Source organism: Typopeltis vanoorti, chromosome 3 (assembly GCF_054136105.1).
Source record: "Typopeltis vanoorti isolate ZY-2024b chromosome 3, IOZ_Tvanoo_1.0, whole genome shotgun sequence".
In the NCBI taxonomy this organism is placed as follows: domain Eukaryota; kingdom Metazoa; phylum Arthropoda; class Arachnida; order Uropygi; family Thelyphonidae; genus Typopeltis; species Typopeltis vanoorti.
In genome coordinates this window covers 140940893-140966850 of record NC_143551.1, presented here as the reverse complement: position 1 = coordinate 140966850, position 25958 = coordinate 140940893, and the positions used below count along the sequence as shown (strand labels likewise).

General features: G+C 34.4%; 1 protein-coding gene across 1 annotated transcript in view; it reads left to right on the top strand.

The window, feature by feature from the left end:
* Window positions 1-25958, top strand: part of LOC150108614 (aurora kinase C-like) — a 65800-nt gene that overhangs the window by 6233 nt on the left and 33609 nt on the right. Inside the window, exons 3-5 of the mRNA XM_090416073.1 lie at window positions 7416-7516; window positions 8803-8914; window positions 25813-25892. Coding sequence (XP_090272199.1) covers window positions 7416-7516; window positions 8803-8914; window positions 25813-25892 — 293 coding nt within the window. The remainder of the gene's footprint in view (window positions 1-7415; window positions 7517-8802; window positions 8915-25812; window positions 25893-25958) is intronic.

The following is a 25958-nucleotide window of genomic DNA, read 5'->3' as shown; positions in this document are numbered from 1 at the left end:
GGTAATGTCAGACATTCACCAGTGTGTTGCATTTTCATTACAGTTTGATGAATCAAACGACTTCACTGATATTGCTCAGTTAATGGTATTTATTCGCATGGTATTTCAAGATTATTCAAGTAAAGAAGAACTTTTGAAAATTATACCATTAAAACAACACAAACTTCCACTTTTTAAACTTGTGTCTATTACTACTGATGGTGCTCCTGCAATGATAGGTAATAAATCAAGCTTCATTTCATTATGTAAAATTGATGACAAATATCCAGATTTTTTAATGTACCACTGTATTATTCACCAACAAGTACTGCGTAGTAAAAGATTAAACACAAAAGATGTTTTGGATATTACATTTAAAATTGTAAATTCTGTTTGAGGAAAAGCCCTGCACTGCCGGTTATTTAAATTACAGGCAGATGATGATAGGGAACTTCTGTTGTAGAATAATGTTCGCTGGCTCAGCAGAAGTCAATTTTTAGAAAGATTTCTTGTATTAATTAACGATAAAAAAATTTTTCTTGATGTAAAAGGAGATATTTATCCACAATTAAGTGTAACAACCATCTTTTATCACTCATCATTTTTAGTAGATTTCTGTGAAATTAAGTAATTTAAATTTAGAGTTACAAGGTAGAGATATAATTGACATGTTAAGTTCAATAAAAATTTTCCATTAATACTTACTTTTATTAAAGAAAAATATAAATGACCGCAAATTTAGACATCTGCCATATTTATTAAAATTTTTTGAACAAAATCAAAAAATGCTTCGCTATGATTTAAAATAATTTATTCGTGAAATAGAATTAGTTGAGGAAGAAATAAATTCAAGATTTAAAGATTTTAATAAAACTGAAATGATTGTATCTTTTATCAATAATCCATTTCAAGAAAACTTGAACATCACAGAAATTTCAAATAAAATTAGTGGGCTGTTTGATATAAACCAAGCTGAAGTAGAACTTGAGATAATAAACATTCAGAATAGTTTACATTTAAAATCAATAAACAATGAAGTCATTTGGAAGTGCACATGAAAAATTTCCAATATTAACTGATATTGTGTGAATAATTCTGTTGTGTTTCAGATCGACATACATGTCAGAATCTGTTTTTTCAAATATAAACGTCATAAAAAATCAATTAAGAAACCAAATTACAAATGATCATTTGGATAATTGTCTGCGATTGGCCACTTCTTCATATCAACTTGACTATGAAAATATTCCAAGATCCAAACAATTCCAAATTTCACATTAACTTTTTTTTTATTAATGAACCAGCATTTCCTGTTACTTGTGAGTTTGTAATCAATCTGTTGTTTTTTCTAACTTTGGTTTTTTCCAAAATAGAGAAATAAATATTTTATTCCAATATATATATATTTTTTTGTTGTATTAATATATTTGTCGTATTAAAATAATTAAAAGTGATAAATAAATTTTTAAATACACAAAGTTTTTACTTGTGTATTTTTTTTAGTTATTTGTGCATAATTAGATATCAGGTTGGGGGAACGTGATCTATATAAGAGAGTAGATCGCCGAATAACTTTTTATAGCAAAGTAGCTCGCGTACTAAAAAAGGTTGAACACCACTGGTATATAGCTTTATATACCAGTTTATATACCACATTATATACCACATTTAAAAATATGGCCACATCCTATTATTTAAAAACTCGATATTTTAAAGAAACAAAATATGAAGACCCTAATTTGTAAATTACACAAATATACTGCTGAGCTTTTGATGGTATTATCTCTATCAAGAAATCCTCCCCCCCCCTCCAAGAAAGAAATTGTGTACTCATAAGAATGAAGGCCCAGAACACTGCAATATTGTTTTAACATGTAAATTTCTCACGGTGTTTTTCGTGGTGTTTCAAATTTTTATAGACTGATTGAAGGAATTACTTCAGACTTAATTGGAAGTGTTTAAGTAGTATGCTTCGAAAAGTGACATAGAAAATTGAAACATTTAAAATTTATCATCATCGTCAAATTCCTGACATGTACCTCAAGAGGAGTACAGGATATGATAGTACTACATGAAAAATTTACATCATTACTAACTTCATATCTACAATTTTCCTCCAAATCAGTCTATTACTTGTCAAGACTCCAATATTATGTACATAATATTGGAGTCTTGACAAGATGGGATAATGTACATCCTTGTTATCAGATCTATATTTCTATTGTCTAAGGCACATTGTACCGTATCAATCCACCTATATCTTTGTCTTCCTCTGGGTCGTTTTCCTGCCAACCTGGCAGAGAACACTTGTTTTGCTAATCTTTCCTCTTCCATTCTGTTTAAGTGACTATACCACCGGAGATTAGCTATGCTAACTCATTCCTGGATGCTGAAAATCTCAAGTTCTTTCCTAATATCCTCGTTTTTAATATGATATTGACATTGATGCCATCTGTTCACGCCTCTAATCTTTCTCAGGACTCTCATATCTGCGGTCTCTAGTCTTTGGTCAAGTGTTTTACTTCTGACCCAGCTCTCAGATCCATAAGTTAAAACTGGTTTGAACACTGTCTTGTATATATATATATATATATACAGCTAATTTAGTGTTCCGACTAATTTCTCTCTTATTCCATATGAATTTATTCAATTGACTTCCTACCATACCAGCTTTGTTGATTCTGTTGTCAATTTCCATATTTAATTTACCATCTTCACTAAAAATTGTGCCTAAGTAGCTGCAATGTTTTACTTGTTCCACAGGTTCCCCGTTCACAACACAGTTGACATTTTCAACAATTCTATCTATTTTCATTGTCTTTCATTGTCTTTTTAATGCTGACCTTCATATCATATCTATTACAACAGTTATTCAATTTAGTAAGGGAATCTTGCAAACTTGTAGAGGATTTATTTAGAAGTATAACATCGTTCACATAAAGCAAAGAGCTGGCATTAACATCTGCAATTCTGATATCATATTTAATACCACTTTCCTTCATAATATGATCCATATAGATAATGAATAATAGAGAGGATAATGTACATCCTTGTCTCACACCAGATTTAACATTAAACTATCTTCCTGTACATCCTTCAATTCTAACTGCCGACTTACAACTCAAATACAGAGTAAGTATTGCTTTATATAATGCCGCATTGACACGATATAACTGTAGCATATTGAATAGTTTCTCTCTTGGCACCTTTGTCACATGCCTTTTCCAGATCGACAAAACTTAAATACAGATCTTTATTATATTCCCATGCTTTCTCGACTATTTGTCGTAAAGTGAAGATCTGATCCTGACAGCCTCTGTTTGGCCTGAATCCAGCATGTTCTTCAACCAAGCTTCCATAATTCTTCTCAAAATGTTTCTCAAGTATACTTGCATAGATCTTGCCAAGAACACTCAGTAGGGAAATACCTCTGTAATTCTCACATTCAATTTTATTTTCCTTTTTATATATGGGCACTATTAGAGCTCTACTCCAATTATCGGGAATTCGGACCTCTGTCCAGGCTTTCTGAACTATGCAGCCACTGTAAGACTCTTATACCACCATACTTCAGCATTTCTGGTTGAATATCATCAACTTCTGCTGCCTTTCCACAATTTCAAGCCTTTGATGGTTTTTTCTACTTCAAGTATGGATATGTATTCCTGAGCGTATGCCTCTTCAGTGTTTTTTACCACTGTGCTATCATTGCTTGTTTCATTTAGCAATTTTTCGAAGTTATTACTCCATACTTCAATGGTATCTTTTTATCCTGTTCTCATGTTACCTTTATTATCTCTAACTCATTTTACAGCACTCTTTCCTCCATTTCTAAGCTTCTTCAACAACCTCTAGAATATTTTACCACCTTCTTGATATTTATTTTCTATGTTCTTGCCAAAGTCCTCTTTCTCTTTCATAAACTCTTTCATTTTTTCTTCAATAATCTTTGTGTATTTTAGTCTATAGTTCCCATCTGAGAGCTGCTCAACTTTTATTCACTTTAAAACTTTCTTATATGTTTTAAAATTTTTCAATGTGGAATTCAGTTTTATCCTGCTTGAGACTAAATAGTGATCACTTCCAATTTAAAATTCTCTGTATATTTTGGTGTCCTGCACCACGGAGAAAACATCACTATCAACAATAACATAGTCAATGAGACTTTTCTTATTCCTTGCCTCTTCTCTCCATGTGAATTTGTGCACATTTTTATGTTGCAACATGGTGTTAGTAATAACCAGTCCATGTTCTGAGTAGAAATTCATCAAGTATTTGCCATTATTATTAGCTTTGCTCTTTTCTCCAAATTTTCCCAAAATATTTTTGTATGTCTGACAATCATTTCTTACTCTGCTATTCAGATCCCCCAACAAGGACCAACTTTTCCTTTTTCATTGTGTCAGTTGCTTTTTCTAAAGCATCAAAAAATTCCTCCACTTCTAATTTAGTAGAACCTTCTGTGGGACCATAGGCACAAATAAGTCTCAATTGTCCACTTCCCCATGCTCATATTTGCCCACATCACTCTACTTGAGACTGCCTCATATTTTGTGTTGAATACTATGGCTACCTTCTTTTCCTTGATTGTCATCGCCTGAAAAATATAACATTTTATATTTATTGCTCAGAAAGATCTCACCAGTTTTTGTGTTTTTTTGTTTCAGTCATCCCTATTATGTCGATCTGGTACTTATCTAATTCCTCAGCTAGCTCCATTTCTTTGCCATTCAGACTTCTTCTATTGATAGTACCGATCTTTAACTCTGGTGATGTTGAGGTGGGGTGTGTTTTCAGATTTGTTCCAGTAGCTGACTTTTCACTGTTTCACCCTGGTTCCCTGGTGAAAGGCACATAATAAGAGCCAATAATAATACAATTTGGTCAGCTAAATCCCAAATTGCCAGCCCATCCTCGTTCGTTCAGTATCCAGGTAGATACCCAACAGGGTGCACCACGAGAAGGTGAGGATTGGACATTAGGTCAGAAGCCCTGGTCGGTTCTCCACATTACTTTAAAGGCCTCCTCTCAGTTATACAGCTTTATTGTTATTATTTGGTAACCTCCATGTAGTCAACAGACTCGTCATGGGAGACCCACTCAACCAGTAATATGTCTATCATAATGAGCTTTGAAGTTTTTTACACTACCTGCACTCAGACAGTGCATTCCACCCACTAACAACTCTCCACATGAAAAAATCTACTTCTCACTCTCTTCTTCACCACATCTATATACAACTTTTCATATAAAAATCGAGATGTAAAAGGAAGAATTCTTATCATCCGCTCTTTTTATAATTTCTTTTGTATTAACCTGATAAAATCCCTTAATTAACTTGAAGGTTTGGGTCATATTTTCTCTTTTTCTCCTATTCACCAAGATATGCCGACAATGTTTTCACTATATGGTCCCATGGTGACCAAACTTTAAAGCCTTAAGCAGATACTGGAACAAACAGCATATAGATATATAATTTACAGTTGTTTTAATGGAACATATACTAGACATATTTATAGATACTTAATGGTATATGCATGTAGAAAAAATATAGAATTTTATTAACAAGAAATTGCGATATATATTTCATTCAACGTTCCATGGATGTCATCAGGGAGAAAGACTAGTAACTACTTTACATTCAAAACATGAATCATAAGAATGAGTCATGTAGCATGTGTTGACTAGCTTGTGTCTTGGTTACTGCTGAGTTGACAGGATTACACTGTTAGAGTTCAGAGGAACAATGGTAAAATCCTGTGCAGATTAAAAAAAAAGAATAGTTAATAGTAATAACTTCCAAAACTTATAGACTGGCTTACAGTCTAAGCAGTTAAGGTTTGGATGATTTTGTAATGTTTCACATGTTTCAAGGAAAAGATGATCAAATTTAAGCCTGCTTAAATAAAATAATCTTTGTCTGGTTCCAAAGAAATCTGTGCCTAGTGTGAATAGTATCATGATATGGGCAGGGTACGTGATAGACACCTGTTAAGGAGAGAGAGAGGTGTGAATGTATCCTTTGTAGATAATAAGAAAGAAGACATTATCCAGCTGGTTTGAAGGAAATGTTGCAATCTGATTTTCCAGAAGACATTGTTAGCTTATTTAAATTCTCCATCAGTGCAGGTTATTTCATATGGAAGATCATGTTCAAACAAATTGAAGGAACAGTGATGGGCAGTCCTATCTCACCAACTTTAACTGATTATTTTATGGAACACCTAAAAATTCATCTCCTCTATACCATTTTCCCTCAACCTCGTATATAGCTTAGGTTTATTGATGCCACCTGGTCCCACTTAGTGTGTCAGATTACTTCAGTTCCTAGGAAAAAAACTTTGTACTCCCGTATCAAGTTCGCTATTGTACATAAAATCAACAACTATCTACCCTTTTTTGGTAGATGGTTGTTGAATTTTTGATTTATCAAAAACCAACCTTTACTGGCAGATACATTCACTCATCCTCATGCAATCATTCATCACAGAAGATAGGTATTATCAATCTTGTACATAGAGCTCATGCAATCTGCTCTTCATAGCTTATGATATATGATTCCCTTTTGTTAAATGCATTAAATAAAATTAACATCCCCCCCACCACCACCACTAGGTGGCCAGCCTTTGGACAGACTGGTCAAAGACTGGCCACTCTCTGCTTTGATTAGAATCAAAGAATATAATGGTTGTAGTCTCCATAGTTTATCAAAATGAATGCTGATCACAGGGTAACATTAAAGGAAAGGATTATTGTTCTGTAATTGGAAATAAGACACACACGCACACAAATAAAAGATAGAGGGAATGTCTTTTTAATAACATACCAAAATCTAGTTTTTAATTTATACTTTACATGGTTATGGTGCTTTAACAGTTCCATGAGAAATCACAAGAAAAATTTGTAAAAAATAAATAAATAAAATAATATAATATAAAAAAACTAATATTTTATATAATTGAAACATTTAAATTTTTTTTAATGATCAGTGATTATAAAAAAAAAAAAAAAAAAAAAAAAGAAGTCCATAAATCAACATAATGTGCAAGTGAAAAGAAATGATAAATGAAAAGAAATGGTGAAATTGAGAAATGAGCAGCAACAGATTAAGAATTTTGTCATCCATCTTAGTTACCTATCCAAAACAATTTTCTCAAATTGTTTTGGATATTTGAACTGTAGATCTTCATTGTGTGTGTGTGTGTGTGTGTGTGTTTTGTTTTCCAAGAAATTAGAATTTTTATTACTTTGTTTATGGATATTATTAATAAACAGCTAAGATATGTATGTGACTTTTTAAGTTACATGTTGCCAGTGTATAATAATAAACAGTGTTATGCACTGTGAAAATTTAAATATTGAAGAATCTCATAATGTTCATGGAAGTTTGGAAGTTTTTAGTGAATTTATATTCAGTAATATGATTTGTTATTCAGGATATCAGCTATAATGAAGCTACTACAAAACCAAAAGAAAATAAAAATCAGTTTGGAAATGAAACAGAAGGTTTTATAGTGCCCGTGGTTCAAGATATGCCGTGAGTTTTAGTTAATTTCTTCTATTCATATTACTAGAATCACAATAAATTTATAAATGATGTTTGTAAATAATTTTTTTAAAAAATATTATTACTACTGACACCTTCAAGGAGTCCAAAGACTCAAGGGAGGGTGCCTACTATACAGCTCTGTCTCCACTCAATCCACTGAATTTATTCGGCTTCGAAATAATGTAGGATTAAATATCCCCTTAATTTAAATAATTTTAACATCGCCGAAGTGAAGCCTTTTGGCTCTTTATTTCATTACTTTATCTCTGCACCTTTAATACTGTAAAGTATTAAAGCTATTATCACTGTAATCTTGGTATTATTTGGTTTTTGTACTCGCTGATGAGACTTCAATAAAGGTTGAAACCGGTCTGGGTAGTGACCTATCTCTCTTAATGTAAAACAACATACATCTCCTAGGGGATGAGTTTTACATTAGGGCAAATACTAGGAATAGCGATCCTAGCTTTATATCCACCTTTACAACGACTTGCCCGGTATTGTACCACCTAGGTGTTTGCTCACACTTGGACTCGCCGAACTTTTATAGTTTGCTATATTCGGCATGAAACTCTTTGATTTCTATCTTAGAGTTTTCTTATTCGGCTTCGAAATAATGTGGGATTAAATATCCCCTTAATTTAAATTTTAACATCGCCGAAGTGAAGCCTTTTGACTCTTTATTTCAATAATGAATTTTCCTTAGAAAGAAAATTCATTATAGGACTTTGATCAATACTTTTTGGTACGAGTGAGTTTGTTATAACAGTGTTTGCTGTAGTGAGTGTTATCCATATATGTTATTGTTTGCTAGTAAATTCAGTTTGCTAAATCAAGTGTTTTCAGCATTTGCTTAAAACAACATCTATGGAATGTTAGCAGTGACTTTCCTTAGATTATAGTGTTTAGTGTGTGTGCTTATGCATTTCTCTAGGCCACATTTGCCTTTTTTAAATGTTTGCCACATTTAAATTTGAATTTATAAATTACGGTATTCATTTATTGTAGTGTAGTCTGTGGCCTTCACCTATTCACTACTCAAACAGATCTGGCTTTGTTTCTTTAAATAGTAGCTCTACTGGTTTGTCTGTAATGAATGACATTGTTAGATGAGAATGCTATTACAAAATGTCCCCTTGTTATCTCAGATCATTTACATTGCTTTTTTTTTTAAATCAGTTAATGCTACTAAGTAGGGATTTAATTTCAGTTGAATAATTATTTGAGAATATTATGTTTTAAATGATACTAAATTAACAATTGTATGCACACAGAAAAAAATGGACGCTTAATGATTTTGAAATTGGAAGACCATTAGGAAAAGGAAAATTTGGAAATGTTTATCTGGCCAGGGAGAAGAAATCCAAATATATAATCGCTCTTAAGGTCAGTTTCATTTTATATCTTATTTTATTTATTTATTATTATTATTTTTTGAATGGCATTTGCCCTTCAACTAGTTTATCTTCAGTATATTTTCTTAATAATTTTGGTTTAAGTTTAAAATTCTGAGTTGCTGGGGCATATTTGAAAGCTTATTGTATAACTCAGATATTACAAGTTACATTTCCCTGCTTATGTTATGTTTGTTCCATGGATTAAATATGACTCTCTGCATATGACTCTTAATAAAAGCATGTATATAATGCTATTGCTATGCTTATCATAGCAATAGCATCCTCTTTGGTTGACATATGATACTATACCTATAGTCCTAATTCAGTATTAATTTCATATAATAATTATCCAGTCATATCTAGAGACCTAAGAATATACTTCATTACTTATATATTTTATTTTTTTTATGTAAATCTCACCATGAAATGTTGTAATCTTATATATTTTGTGCTAAGAGTTAGGTAATCTGGTTTTGCTCTAGTGGTCAAACAGAATATTTTTTAATTCACTTCAGACCTCCAGTAAGTATGAGGGTCGTGGTTTCATACTGAACACAGAAAATTGTCTACTACTACTCCTCTTTGTAATTAAATCTTTCTTAAATAATAATACTATGATATTCCTTTTGTTTTGGTCACATATAAAAATTAAACAAAAAAAATTTATGAATTTTGGATTTCCATTATGCAGTATCTTTATTTATTTTTTATCTCATCTACAAGGTTTGTTAGTCAACCTATAGTACATTAGTACTATAGATGGGTAGAGAGTTGGGAAAGAAGAAACTTTTTCACATGTAATTTGAAAATGAGCATTGTATTCCTGAGAAATGGATAAGAACAGAGACTTCCAGAATAGAGCAGTAGGAGGAGGAAGTGATACTTGTTCTGTGGGTTTGAATTTGAAATGCGAAGAGGTGTTAGGTGGCAGCCGCATGCATTTCAGTGGATTTAGTAGGGAGTAGAAGACTTATTGATGCTGATTCATGTGAACAGTTGTAAAGATGCAAGCTGAAATCAAACACCTTATGAAAGCAGGTGGAATGAATTTGTAAGAGACAAGTCATTAATCAACCTAATTGTTCTCTTCTGTATTTGTAATCATGTGTTTTTAGGAAGCTCTTAGGGAGCACCATGCTAAATGTGAGGGCAGTATTTGATAGTGTATGGATTTGCAATTTGTATAATTAATTGCTGTTTGGAGGTTAAGTAATGTCTTGAGCAAAAGATGAATTCTAGTTTTTTGGATTCTGATATGCTATGCCAAGAAGAGAAATTGCATCTGGAGATTTGAGTGCTGGCAAAGGTAATATTAGAGAAAACATTACTTAAATATAAAGAGCTAATAAGCTTCATTTCAGCAATGAAAACATTACTTAAATTAAGGGGATATTAAATCCCACATAGTTTTATAACCGAATAAGAAACTCAAAGATTGGAATCAGAGAGTTTCTTGCCAAATATAGTAAACTATAAAGTATCGGCGACACTAGCGTTAGCAAATGCAAGTGATCCTAGTACGTAGTACAATACTGGGCAGCTCGTTGCAAAGGTGGAGAAGTTCAGATCGCTATTCTTAGGTATTTTCCATAATGTAAAAACACATTTCCTAGGAAATGTACGCTGTTATTACATTATGGAGGGAGGTCACTACCCAGACCGGTTTCAGCCTTTTTTGAGGCTTCATCAGTGAGTAGCTAGGCCTAATAATACCAAAGTGTATAGCAAAAAGAACTTATATACTCTGCGAACGAGTTATCCAAACAGGTGCAACGATTAAGTTACTTAAATATAAAGAGCTAATAAGCTTCATTTCGGCAATGAAAACATTACTTAAATTAAGGGGATATTAAATCCCACATAGTTTTATAACCGAATAAGAAACTCAAAGATTGGAATCAGAGAGTTTCTTGCCGAATATAGTAAACTATAAAGTATCGGCGACACTAGCGTTAGCAAATGCAAGTGATCCTAGTACGTAGTACAATACTGGGCAGCTCGTTGCAAAGGTGGAGAAGTTCAGATCACTATTCTTAGGTATTTTCCATAATGTAAAAACACATTTCCTAGGAAATGTACGCTGTTATTACATTATGGAGGGAGGTCACTACCCAGACCGGTTTCAGCCTTTTTTGAGGCTTCATCAGTGAGTAGCTAGACCTAATAATACCAAAGTGTATAGCGAAAAGAACTTATATACTCTGCGAACGAGTTATCCAAACAGGTGCAACCATTAAGTTACTTAATTTATATATCCTCCCTCCATAATGTAATAACAGCGTACATTTCCTAGGAAATGTGTTTTTACATTATGGAAAATACCTAAGAATAGCGATCTGAACTTCTCCACCTTTGCAACGAGCTGCCCAGTATTGTACTACGTACTAGGATCACTTGCATTTGCTAACGCTCCTGTCGCCGATACTTTATAGTTTACTATATTTGGCAAGAAACTCTCTGATTCCAATCTTTGAGTTTCTTATTCGGTTATAAAACTATGTGGGATTTAATATCCCCTTAATTTAAGTTAGAGAAACAGGTTTTTTGTTCAAAGAAGGCAAAACTTTGTTTTGTTAGCATTGAAATTGGCAGTTACTGATCAGAATATGATGGTAGTGGAGGTTGATACTCTGTAAGTTGTGGTGACTTGTTAGCACAAAGTTTGTTCAACAAAAAGAAGTGCAATGTGCTCTCATCAATGAAACTCTGTACGGGGTTGGCTTTCAAGTAGCGTAGGTTGTTGATATAAACAAGAAAGAGGGTGGGCAAGAGAACAGAGCATTGTGTAACCCTAGCATTAATTGCACAGCTAGCATGCATCCGGGGTCAACTGGCACTCAGTTGCAGAAGTCATGGGGCAGACCAAATGATGGAAGGTAACTTAATAGGCCTGTGTACTATACCAAGTCAAAAGACTTGGAAATGTCAAGAGCATAAAATGCAACCCCTTGATTTTCCAGACTTTTCCTTGGTATTAGTCCTGAGATGGATGATATATATAAGCATATCCCATGTTGATTGGCAATGGCAGAATCCATACCGAAGGGTGCCTTGAAGGTAGCATAGGAGTTAGGTGTTGATGGGTTGTTCCCCCTCCCCCCATTACTTTGGAGAGGACCAAGATGAGAAAAAGAGAGAGATTGGGTGATAGTTTCACTCTAGGGAATTTATTACCTTTCTTGGAATTGGGTTGAATATAAACAAATTTCCAGACTGTGGGGTTGATACTAGTGGAATAAGAAAGCATGAAAAGTGGCTTACTATTATAATAGCAGAATTAGCTCACATAAAATATTCTTTATTCATAGAATGTTCTGTTTCTGACAAAAGAACAAAGAGAGAGAGAGAGAATGGAGGAACATTGAATATGCAGCATTTGGAATAGTTGAGGGACAATTGCAACCAAAGATGAGTTGGATGGCCTCATACAGATGTGGGAGAAATTTCCCCTCCCAGAAATTTAGAATTTTCATCCTGCAAAACAGAGAACACACATAATATAGACAGTGTACTGGCCTGACCCCCCCCCCCATAGTTCTGTTGGCCATAATTCCAGGTAACAAGAATAACAACAGCTATAGATAGCAAAGAACCTACATGACCTTTCTTTAGATGAAGCTTGAAGCTAACAAATAATATTTTGAAGTGGCAAATATTCTATATACTTTAATTTACTCCCTTTAAATAGTCAAGTCTGAAATAAGAGCTCTGCACTCATTCATAAATAATTACAAAAGAATATATTGTAATATTTATTTTCATTTCCATTTTTGCTTCATGTAGCTGTCCATTTTATTCACTCTGATGGGATGAGATATCACAAAATGCAAGTTGTTTTGTGTTATGTACTTCATTTTTTCCTTAGTAATTTGCGTATAATCAGCTTTCTTTTATGCATTTCCTCATATACATTAAAAGACCCATTTTCATTAATCTCAAAATATATCCATAGCCATGCTGCCATAAATACTAGCAAAAGGTCATTCTCAAGTGGAATGAGGAAGAATCTCATCAACTTTAGTGCTACCAAAATGTAGCTCTGTCTTCTTTTGCTCAACAGAAGCTTGAGCAAAATCAACATATATTGATTTCTGCATCTTCTAGCACAGATGCATTACACCTTTAACTCATACTCAATCTCTGTCAAATTTGGTGCATCTTTTACTACACAGGACAACTATACAAATCAGTCTAACCTTAGAATAATTTTCTCATGTTTATGGTGTCGTGCAAAAAATCTATAAAAAGCATTAGTATCTCCAGAAAAATGCAATTTGATTAGCTGATGACTTCCCATTAAAGTTTCTCTAGAATTGCTTTATTGTATGCATTTTTTTTTTCTTTTGCCTTTTGTAAGTATTTTCATAACATGACTGACTTATCCAATTTACATCATTCTGTCATCATAGTTGTTGATCAACAGCAACTTGAATTGCAGCTTTTAAACTACTGAACAAACTTCTCATCTTTTTTGGTTGCAGATGCTGACCCAGTTAGTCATATGAATAGCTACTCACTCTTCAAACAGGATATGTGTTGAAATCTCTGAGTATGGATGCTTGCAAATGTTATTGCCTGGCATGTGAGACCACTGCTCAGCTTATTGGAGGCCTGAAGCAGTTGGAAGAAAGTCACATTTAGTAACTTTCCTCTAGAGTTTGCATTTATAATATAACTCTCTACTCATAGTACTATATACTGTAGATTCCCAACCTTTTGTGGATGGGAATGCACATACTTCCATCAGCCTTTCTATTCCGGAATAGTTTTTCTCATGTTTCCTTCTCCTTCAAGGATTGCAATTTCTAATTATTCAAAAAAAAAAAAATAATAATAATAATAATCAGTACACCTCTTATTTTTACTCCAATTTTTCATACATGGAACTAATATAACTTAACATCTCTCTCATGTGGAGTTAATATTAAAAAAAAAAAATTCACAGGTAAGACTCATTTCTCAATGAATACTGCTTTTTTAGTTAAGTTATATCATCATCATGAATTTCCTGATATTTACCCTGTTCAGGCTATTATGACAGCACTGCATGATGAACTCTACATTATTATTAATCACCTATGAATAACTTTCCTCCAAATTAGTCTATTACTTGTCAGCACTCCAATATTGTCATATCTGACATTTTGTTCTTCTAAAGGCACTTCGACTGAATCAGTCTACCTTGACTTCGATCTTACTCTGAATCTTTTTCCTGCCATTTTGGTATCACCTGTTTTGCTAACCTCTTCTCACCCATTCTACTTAAGTGGCCATACCACCTTAGATTAGCTATGTTCACATTTTTGAATGCCTACAATATTAAGTTCCTTTCTAATATGTCTATGAATATGTCAGATAATATTATCTATAATTCTTGTATCAAATTAACTGTCTACTCATAGTACTATATACCATAGATTTACAACCTTTTGTGGATGGGAATGCACATACTTCCATCAGCCTTTCTACTCTGGAATAGTTTTTCTCATTTTCATTGCTATCTCATCTCAATTTCATTGCAATTTCTCAAGAAAAATTTTGCAATTTCTACACACAGGAATAAAAATAAATGATTATTATGATATTATTAGTGAAATGAACTGTGTTATTGGATTAGTATCTTATGTGCTATATCATTGTTAACAGGCATTGCAGCATGAAAGTTTAAGTACTATACCCATATCATTACAGACAGCATTTGCATAGCATAGTCAGTGCTAGTGTTCTTTGGGAAGAGTGAAGAACACTATTATTAGTGCATCCTTTTCAATTATAAGTGCAGGTAAAAACAGCCTGCAGTTGAAAAAGCTTTATAAAGGAGTTTTTAAACTAAGGTAACTTATTATTATTGTTATTATTATTGTTCCGGCAACTCCAAGGAGTCGACAGACTCATCGAGGGAGGCCCTAACATCATGTCAGGAACAATTATTCGACATTGACACAGTATCTATCATACCTTGCCTTGAACTCATTCACGGTCGTAGCACCCACAACAGACTCTGGAAGCTTATTCCACTCATTCACCACTCTCCAAGTAAATAACCTAGCTCTAACACCCTTGTCAACCACGTTCTTGCCCAGCTTCCATGCATGGCCCTTAGTCCTCCCACCACCAGTCATATTTTCAAAAATATCTTTGCCTATCGTCCAATCTCTGCAACCCACAAATCTTCAAACTATTCTCATAAGGTTCATTCCACAGACCTATCATCTTGGTCACTCGTCTCTGGATCCTCTCCACTTCCTCCCCAACACGAAGAAACCCTGGTGCCCATAACTGGGCACAGTAGTCCAGATGGGGTCTTATCAAGGCTCGATACAGAGGAACGACTAGTTTGTCTCTGCATGTTAAAGTATTTTTCAGAAGCCAAGTGATTTGATGAGCTGATTTAGTCACTTTTGCAATGTGCCCCCTAAACTTTAACTCCCTATCCACCAACACTCCCAAATCCCTGGCCTCATCAATCTCCTGGAGTACGGTTCCACCAATGCGATATACTGCTGCTATTCTTTTCACCCCAAAGTGCATAACCTTACACTTTGCCACATTAAATTGACATCAATTTTTCCTAGCCCAGTCCTCCAAAACTATTCAGATCATCCTGTAACATTTTGCAATCCTGGGCACTCACAATTGCTCTACCCAGCTTTGCATCATCAGCAAACAAGTGAACACTTCCTCTCAAATCCTTTCCTATATCATTGATGAACAAATTAAAAAGCAGTGGTCCAAGAACAGAGCCCTGCGACACACCACTAGTCACAAGCTGTCTTTTAGACTCCACTCCTGCATAAACCACTCTCTCTGGTATCTCTCCTTCAACCACCCTCCTATCCATCTCACCAACCCTATATCTATCCCCATCTGCTCCAGTTTACTGATTATGGTTCCATGTGGTATCCTGTTAAAGGCCTTGGCAAGGTCCAGTAGTATCACTGTAAACCCATTACCTCTATCCAGTTCAGCCGTCGCTGTGTTATAGAACGTGAGCAAGTTACCGAGGCATGATCTACCCTTCACAAAACCATGTTGTCCCCCATACGATATCCCATTTTCATCTATCCAATCCTGTATTCTTTTCTTGACTAATTTCTCTAAGACCTTGACAATGATTCCTGATATGCTAATCGATTGGTAATTTACAACAGCAGTCTTGGAACCACCTTTATGCAGTGGAACTATTTTCCCCTCTTTCCACCCCCTCAGGACTAACCCAGACCCGAGACTCAAACGAAATGGTCAAGGGTACTGACAATTCTTTAGCTGCTTCTCGTACGACATGAGCTGGTATACCATCCAATCCCACGGATGTATTGACATTGAGGTTATGCAATAGACTACTCACCTCCACTTCATTCACCACAATTCCCGTATAATCTACTGGTTTATTCGTTTCTGCAATGTCACCACCTGGATGATATATACTTGCAAAGTGCTCACTCAGTAACTCAACTATATCAACTGATTCAGTTACCTCCCTACCATCGGCATTCTTTAAAATCATTCTGCCATGTACATTTTTCCTTTTACTTGCTACATATCTAAAAAACTGTTTAGGATTCTCTTTAGCCTGCATGGCCAATGTTCTTTCGTAATCCTTTTTTTTGCTTTTCTTACCACACTCGTTACCCTTCTGGCCTGTGCTTTATACCGTTCATGTGCCTGCCGGTCACCTTTCTCCTTAAATTCCCTCCATAGTTGTTTCTTTTTTTGCAGCTCAAGCTTAATGGTGTTATTAATCCATTTAACCCCTACTTGATTTATTATTCGGACTCTAGGTATACAGTCAGCCATTGCTTCATGCAAACACTTCTTAACTGTCTCCCATGCACTGTCAACTTCTAGTCCTTGCAGTTGTACATGCCATGAACCAATCAAACTCCTAAGCTTGTCATATTTTCCAGCCCGATAATTCCACGTGTACCCTGTCTTAATTGAAATTTCCACACCTTTAGCCACCTAAGTCAAGACCCTATGATCACTCTCACCAATTGATGGCAATGTGGTTATATTTGTTACAGCCAAATCCTCAGATGTAATTACTAGGTCAAGCACTCTCTGACCCCTAGTATTTTCCATTACATGCTGTCGTAGATAGTTATCCTTTAATAACCGCATAAAATCCAATTCCTTCCTCCCGTGTGTCCTCTCCTCACTCCATTCAATGCGACCATAGTTGAAATCTCCCATAATAATTACCCTCCTTCCACTCATTTCTTCTATTTGCTTGTGCATACTGTCACCACCATCTTTTCCATCACCTGGTCTATAGCAGCACCCAATTGTATATTCAGTTCTGCTAGCCACAATCTCATACCAAATGGCCTCAAATGTGCTCTTTTCTCTATCCTGCAATTCAACTTCTATTCTCCTTGGCTGTAGCTCATCAGCTATCATCAACAATACTCCTCCCCTCATTTTATTCTCCTGGTCATTCCTGAACACACTATACCCATCACATTCAATCCCACTAGCTATATCATCTACAGTCAGCCATGATTCACTAATACCAATAACCTGTGGTCTGGAAGTGCCAACCATGGCCAAAAACTTTTCCTTCTTGTTCCTAATATTCCTAGCATTAGTGTGCATGAATTTAAGACCCCCTCATTAGCCCCAACCCAATAATGCCTTATATTAACTATCCCACTCTGATTTGTTGTCCTTATTCGCTCGGGCATATTATATTCATTCATACATTCAACTGCCTACCTAAGGACTGTATATCTACCCCCCCCCCACTTAATAAATCTAGTTTCCCTGAATTTGCACATCCACTAAATTCAGCAACACTTTCTCAAGTCTCCTTACACCGTAACCATTTAAATGCAAGCCATCCATCTTATATAGATCCTTTCGCCCATCGAACTCACTCCACACATCCACAAATTCCACACCACTCGTCATACATAACCCACGCATAAAGTCATTCGCAATTATGGCCTTCCTTTTAAACATTTCACTGTCATACTGTGGCAAAAGACTAATCATTCTAACTCTCTCACTCTTTTCTTTTGCTAACTTAGAGGTAGGGTTTTTCATCCTGCATAATATATAAACAGGCTAGAGAGAACATAGTTTATATGCATAATACGTTGACTACAGGTTTTAGGTTTATACTTTTGATTAGAGAATAGCTGGTGAAATGCTACCAATATATGGTGCAAATAAGACATCATACAGAGCTATACTTAGTGTTTTGAGTTGTAAATTGGGTTGGATCTACAAAAAATCTGACAGGAACAGGGACTGACTTCTGCCACTCCTATCAAAGTTTTGAGAAATTATTCTTTAAAAGCACAAATGCTTTGTACTTTGGGCAAAGAAAAATATCTTAGAAAAATTATAAGATTTCATTTTCTGTTTTGAAAATTCAGAAATACAAATTCAGCAAATTATATAAATAAAAAAAAAAGTCTCTTCAAAATTTTGCTTTGCTAGCTTTCTGCTTAATGATTGAATCTATGATTTGATCGCAGATCTGCCAGTTTATTTTATGTGCTGTTTTGTTTTTGATGGCAAGGATTGCTGGGCATAAGTGTTTCTAACTTATGCTTTAAATAATATTAATAATTATAAAAAAAATTCTGATGCATTTCCTTTTGTTAAAGTTGTGTTCACAACATACAGTTATGAGTAAATTTTCAGTGCAATCCAAAGATTTGGGACGACTTCTTGCAAGTAATTTTTTATGGATTTCTTGCAGAAGGCTGAAAGCCTGACTTCTCTCATACTGCTGAATACAAGTATAACTTGACCTTGGGGGAAGGGGGGGGATGTTTGACAAAAAGTGATGGTATTTAGGTCCTGAGCATATTTTCATTCTAGATCTGTTTCATGTTTTTGTAAATCTCAGATTGTTGTTTTTGTTATTTCAGACCCATAAAGAAGTGTAAAGTTTCTGGACGCTTCTCTCACTTTCTGTTCTAGTCTCTATTTCTATAATTAGTCATATGCATAAAAATTTCTTAGATGACCATATCCACACTTACCTCTGTTCCAGAAATTTTCAAAATGTCACACACACACACTTTATCTTATAACAAAGATCAATCAATGAAGTGATTGAAGAAACTTAAAAACAGCCATAAAGTTCATCTTATGATGTGTGATGCAATTAGTTGCCATATTGTGTATTTTTATTTTGTATTCGACATACAATTTTGATTCATGTTTTGTTTTTACTGCCTGGGACAAGTGCCCAAGTTTGACCCATCCTTTTAAATCCACTTTCAGGTTGTAAATCATCAGTTAGAATTGAAGGAGGTAATAGGAAGATGGCCTAATTGTAAAAGCAGGTTTAAGACAATGGTGTACACTAACCTTCTCTCTTATTCATATGCGTGGATTACATTATAAAGGAAAGTGGCATTCAAACTAATAGCAAAATTGGGAATGTGTTAATTTTGGCTGTCTATGTCAATGATGTTACTCTTGATTGCTGTTACAAATTTAGCATTAAAATCAGCAATGAAAAGATGAAATAGGCAAGACCATGGAAAATATCAAATGCATCCTAAATGGAGAACCTATAGGACAAGTAAAAATATTTCAATTATTTAGGCAGAATATTTAGTGGAGAAAACAAAGCAGTGTTTTAAAGTGTTCTGGGACGTAAGCATTTGAAGCATTCTGATAGTTTTGTTGAGTAGTTCAAGTTTTTGCTTAATTCTGTTGTTTTATGTGAATTGAATTTATGCTCTGAAGATACTGGTTTGGATCTATCAAAATATTGGCATAATGAACTTCTAGTTTATCTTGTTTAACTGGAGGACTAGAGGTGCTTAAGGGTCAAAGCTGTATAATTTCGAGGAGACCTCCACACCTTTAAAGGAATGCAGAGAACCGACCAGGGCTTCTGACCTAATGTCCAATTCTCACCTTCTCGTGGTGCACCCTGTTGGGTATCTACTTTGATACTGAACGAACGAGGATGGGCTGACAATTTGGGATTTAGCCGACCAAATTGTATTCTTATTGGCTTAAACCAAAATACAAAATGATAGTACAACATGACAAAATTTCATGCCGGCTGGGGCGTCGCCTGGTTAAACGAGGCCCCCATTGTTTTCAGCAGGGAACCAGGGTGAACAGCGAAAAGTCAGCTACTGGAACAAATCTGAAAACACATCCCAACTCAACATCACCAGAGTTAAAGATGGGTGCTATCAATATAAAAAGCCTGAATGGCAAAGAAATGGAACTTACTGAGAAATTAGGTAAGTACCAAATCGACATAATAGGTGTGACTGAAACAAAAAAGACCAAAACTGGTGAGATCTTTCTAAGCAATAAATACAAAATGTTATATTCAGGCAATGACAATCAAGGAAAAGAAGGAGTAGCCATAGTATTCAACACAAAATATGAGGCAAATCTTCTTGAATGGCAGGCAGTCTCAAGTAGAGTGATGTGGGCAAATATGAGAATAGGGAACTGGACAATGAGACTTATTTGTGCCTATGGTCCCACAGAAGGTTCTATTAAAGTAGAAGTGGAGGAATTTTTTTTAAGCTTTAGAGAAAGCAGCCAACACAATGAAAAAGTAAAAGTTGGTCCTTGTTGGGGAACTAAATAGCAGAGTAGGAAATGATTGTCAGACATACAAAAATATTTTGGGAAAATTTGAAGAAAAGAGCAAAGCTAATAATAATGGAATATCTGTTGGATTTCTGCTCAGGACATGGACTGGTTATTACTAACACCATGTTGCAACATAAAAATGTGCACAAATTCACATCAAGAGAAGAGGCAAGAAATAAGAAAAGTCTCATTGATTATGTTATTGTTGATAGTGATATTTTCTCCTTTGTACATGACACCAGAATGCACAGAGAATTTGAAATTGGAAGTGATCACTATTTAGTCTTGAGCAGGATAAAATTGAATTTCATATTGAAAAGAAAAAGTTGTAAGAAAGTTTTAAAGCGAATGAAAGTTGAGCAGCCCTCAGATGTGAACTGTAGACTAAAATACACAAAGATTATTGAAGAAAAAATGAATGAGTTTGAGAACAGGAACCAAACCTTGGAGATTCAGTGGCAAGCCTTGAAGAAAACCTTGATTGATTCAGCCAGAGAGACATGTGGTGAGGTTGTCTGCAAGGATAGATGAATCAGAACTACATAGTGGACACAGGAAGTTAAAGAGGCAGTGAAGGAAAAGAAAGCATATCAAAAGTTCCTGGCAAAGAAGTCAGCTTTTTCTCTTAGAGAATACAGAGACAAATGTAAGAAAGCTAAACACTGTGTAAAACTAGCTAAACAAAAGTCATGGGAGGACTTTGTCATGAACATAGAAAATAAATTTCAAGAAGGTGGTAAGATATTCTGGAGGTTGTTGAAGAAGCTTAGAAATGGAGGAAAGAGTGCTGTAAAAGGAGTTAGAGATGATAAAGGTGACATGGAAATGGGAGAAAAAGATATCCTTGAAGTATGGAGTAATTACTTTGAGGAATTGCTAAATGAAACTAGCAGTGATAGCACAGTGGTAAAAAAACACTCAACAAACACATTTCAAGCCTTTGATGGCTTATCCATACTGAAGTAGAAAAAACTATCAAAGGCTTGAAATGTGGAAAGGCAGCAGGAGTAGGTGATATTCGACCAGAAATGCTGAAGTATGGTAGTAAAAAGTCTTGCAGTGGCTGCTCTGCATTGTCCAGAAGGCCTGGACAGAGGGACGAATTCCCGATGATTGGAGTAGAGCTCTCATAGTACCCATATGTAAAAAGGGAAATAAAACTGAATGTGAGAATTACAGAGGTAATTCCCTACCTGAGTGTTCATGATAATATATATGCAAGTATACTTGAGAAACGGTTGAGAAGAATTGTGGAAGAAAAGCTTGGTGAAGAACTAGCTGGATTCAGGCCAAATAGAGTCTGTCAGGATCAGATCTTTACTTTACGACAGATAGTTTTGAAATAATGGGAATATAACAAAGATCTGTATTTAAATTTTGTCGATCTGGAAAAGACATATGACAAGGTGCCAAGAGAGAAGCTATTCAATACGCTACAGTTATATGGTGTTAATGGGGCATTATATCAAGCAATACTTAGTCTTTATTTGAGTTGTAAGTCAGCAGTTAGAATTGAAGGAAGTACAGGAAGATGGTTTAATGTTAAATCTGGTGTGAGACAAGGATGCGCATAATCCCCTCTGTTATTCATAATCTATATGGATCACATTATGAAGGAAAGTGGTATAAACATGATTACAAAATTGGAGATGTTAATGTCAGTTCTTTGCTTTATGCAGACAATGTTATACTTATCAGTAAATCTGTTACAAGTCTGAAGATTCCCTGACTAAATTGAATAACTGTTGTAATAGATATGGTATGAAGGTCAGCAATAAAAAGACAAAGACAATGAAAATAGGCAGAATCGTTGAAAATGTCAACTGAGTTGTGAATGGGGAACCTGTGGAACAAGTAAAACATTTCACCTACTTAGGCATGATTTTTAGTGAAGATGGTAAATTAAATATGGAAATAGACAACAGAATCAATAAAGCTGGTATGGTAGGAAGTCAATTGAATAAATTCATATGGAATAAGAGAGAAATTAGTCAGAACACTAAATTAGCTGTATACAAGACAGTGTTCAAACCAGTTTTAACTTATGGATCTGAGATCTGGGTCAGAAGTATAATAAAACACTTCACCAAAGAAGAGAGACAGCAGATATGAGGGTCCTGAGCAAGATTAGGGGATGAACAGATGGCATCAATGGGAGAATCATATTAAAAATGAGGATATTAGGAAAGAACTTGACATTGTCAGCAGCCAGGAATGCATTAGCAGAGTTAATCTCAGGTGGCATGGTCATTTAAACAGAGTGGGAGAGGAAAGATTAGCAAAACAAATGTTCTATGCAAGGTTGGCAGGAAAAAGACCCAGAGGAAGACCAAGATATATGTGGATTGATACGGTACAAAGTGCATTAGGTGATAGAAATATAAGATTTGATAGTATTGGAGTCTTGACAAGTAACAGACTGATCTGGAGGAAAATTGTAGATAGGAAGTTAGTAATGATATAAATTTTTCGTGTGGTACTGTCATATCCTGTACACCCCTTGAGGGTACATGGTAGGAATTTGATGATGACTGGACGACTAATATATTGTTAAGCTGAAAATAAATGAAGTTGTTTAAGTATATTTGCCTAATAAAAAAAAATTCAGCTTAATCCCCTTATAAATTTAGTGGAGAAAATGAAGTAACATTTAATGTGTTCTGGGATTTACTATTTACTGCATTTGAAGCATTCTGGTGTTTTGTTGAGGAGTTCTTAAAATTATTGCTTAATAGTTTAAATTGCTAAAATTATTGCTTAGGGTTGTAGATGAATTTCATTGCCTAATGTGGAACAATCATTGTGTGTATTGAAGACCTGAAATAACTTGGCTCCCCCCCCCCCCCCATATTTAGTCTCTAGAGAAAGGATTTTCAGACTATCTATACCCTTAGCTGTCGATTACTAATGCATTATAGGTTTATATTCTTTAGTGGACAGAAGTTCATCCACACACACACACACCAGCAAAGTACATATACAATTCTCTTTGTTGTAACAAGTGCGGAAATAACAAGATCATGGCTATAATGAGTAAAAAAGCCATAATGACAATTTATGCATATTCCTATACAATTGCTCACTTGTATAATGAGCATAGTACATCTCTGTATCCTACAAATTTTGCTAACTATGTAAACATTCTTAATTGCTTGGGTAGTTCTTGAAATAAACAAAAATGAAAGGAATGACTTAGCTCTTATGACTACCTCCATCAGATTATGGATTGTTTTACAACATAATCTTGTTCTTGGGGAGCAACCCCTCCCCCCTCACTCCCTCTCTCTCAAGTGTTCAGCTTCCAGTCCTCCTCCCTCACTTTACACAGACTTTGCCACAACTATAAAATCAGTTAAAAACAAACCCTTCTACTGGACTAATGTTTCTCGGTTCACAAAAAAATCAAAATTAGTCATGAGTTAGAATGCGATGAGAGCAGTATTGAAGTGTGTGAAAAGTTTTCTTTGTTCTTTTCAGTAATATCGACATTGACGAAGAATAAATATGTTTACATATCAGTGCTGGAAAACAACATAACCAAAAAAATTTAGAAAGTGCGAGCTGACAAATGTTGATGAAGCATTGCTTCGATGTTCACTACACAAAGAAGTGTTGGATTCTCAATAGACAGTCCAATTTTGAAGGCGCAAGCAAAAAAATTTGCTAAACAATTTGGTTGTGGTAATTTTGTATGTAGCAAACAACAGTTGACTGGATCAATTTAAAACCTGACATGACAATGTTATGTTGGTTAAAAAGACTAATTGAAATCATGTTTATTATTAATTAGTATTGTTTTAATTATTTTTAATTATCTAATAAACTGTTTAGTATTAAGTGTATGGTATTAAAATTATAGACAAAAACATGGTGCTTAATATAAAGTGTATTGTACTTTGTACAAGCATGTTCAAGTAATACCTTGGTATGTAATTATATTATTTTTTCTCTAACGCTTTTTTTTTAATCAATTTTTTTTACTGAGTTATTGAAAATTTAAAAAAATAGGAGGTAGATTTAACTCATTACTGATATAGCGAGTAATGGTTATAAAGAGGAAATTCTGTGAATTACACAGTGCTCAATATAACCATATTCAAGTGTATATACTTGCTAAATGGGAAAAAAGAAAAGATGATTTGACATTAGGACAAACATATCAGTTGCATTTTCTGCATTTGTTTCAGGATATGTGACAGTCTACTTGTTATCTAGCATTGATCTTATCAATATATATTTTTAGTAATTAGTTCATTGTATAATTGAGAATCAAAGTATTATCTTATTTTATGTGTATTTTGTGCCTTCATAACTTGACCAGTAACTACAGTGCATTTTGGTTGGAAAGATCTAGGTATAAATCCTGCCTATGATGTGAAGAACCTTTTTTGTAAAGCTTTATAACTATAAATGAGTTATCTGGTCTCACATGCAGTTGGAAAGGTTTTCTCTCTTGATAACTTGGGATTTTAATCCTGCAAGACAAAAAACTGTCCAGAAAATACGTGCAGTTTACAGACATAGCAAACCAACCAGTTACAACAGAATTGATCAACCCTGTCTTAGCATTCATTAGGTTTCTATATAGCTAGGTTACTTGGCCATGATAAGCCATTGAACCTAATATGTAAGAGATAAATGAGTTGAGATCTTATTTTAGCATAAGTCTGCTGAATAAAATCTAAATAAGCACATTTTTGAAGTGATCTTCTCTTAATGTGTTACTGGAACATGTGTTTATGTGAAGTCACATAAACATAATTAATCCTATGATATAACGGTTAATCCTATGTACATAGTCACTGCTATATCTATACTTTGTGAGACTAACAGCTTGCTTGTTTTGCAGAAGGAAAAGCTGAAGGTGATGTTGATTTCTCTCCTGTAAAGAAGTTTTTTTTTTTATGTGTGTGTGTGATATAAAACAGACAAACCATAGAAGAATACAGGAAATTAAGACATAATACATGTGCTTCATAGCCTTAGTTATTTTGGCAATAATTCAAAACAATTCAATCCGTCCTAGATGGGACGGATCTTTGAATCCAGGACCTTCTAACATAATGAAATGTAACTGCTGATTGAGCTGTAATCTCTTTTCAAGATCATTTAAACACATTTCTGAAGAAAATGCACTTTATTTTAAAAATACACAGTATATACTTTAGAAAAAAATGTTTTTTTTTTTTTTTTTGTATTTCATGATATCTGCTCTTCAGTTTTATTATAAATTCAGTCTTTGTTCAATCTTCTGCAATGAAATAATGACATTTTTAATTTATTTATAATGCATTTTTATAGGTCTTATTTAAGTCCCAGCTGCAGAAAAATGGAGTAGAACATCAGCTCCGAAGAGAAATTGAAATCCAGGCTAATCTAAGGTATGATATAAATTTATTACAAATATATCTCCTTCACATTTCCCTGCCTATGTTGCAGATCATTTA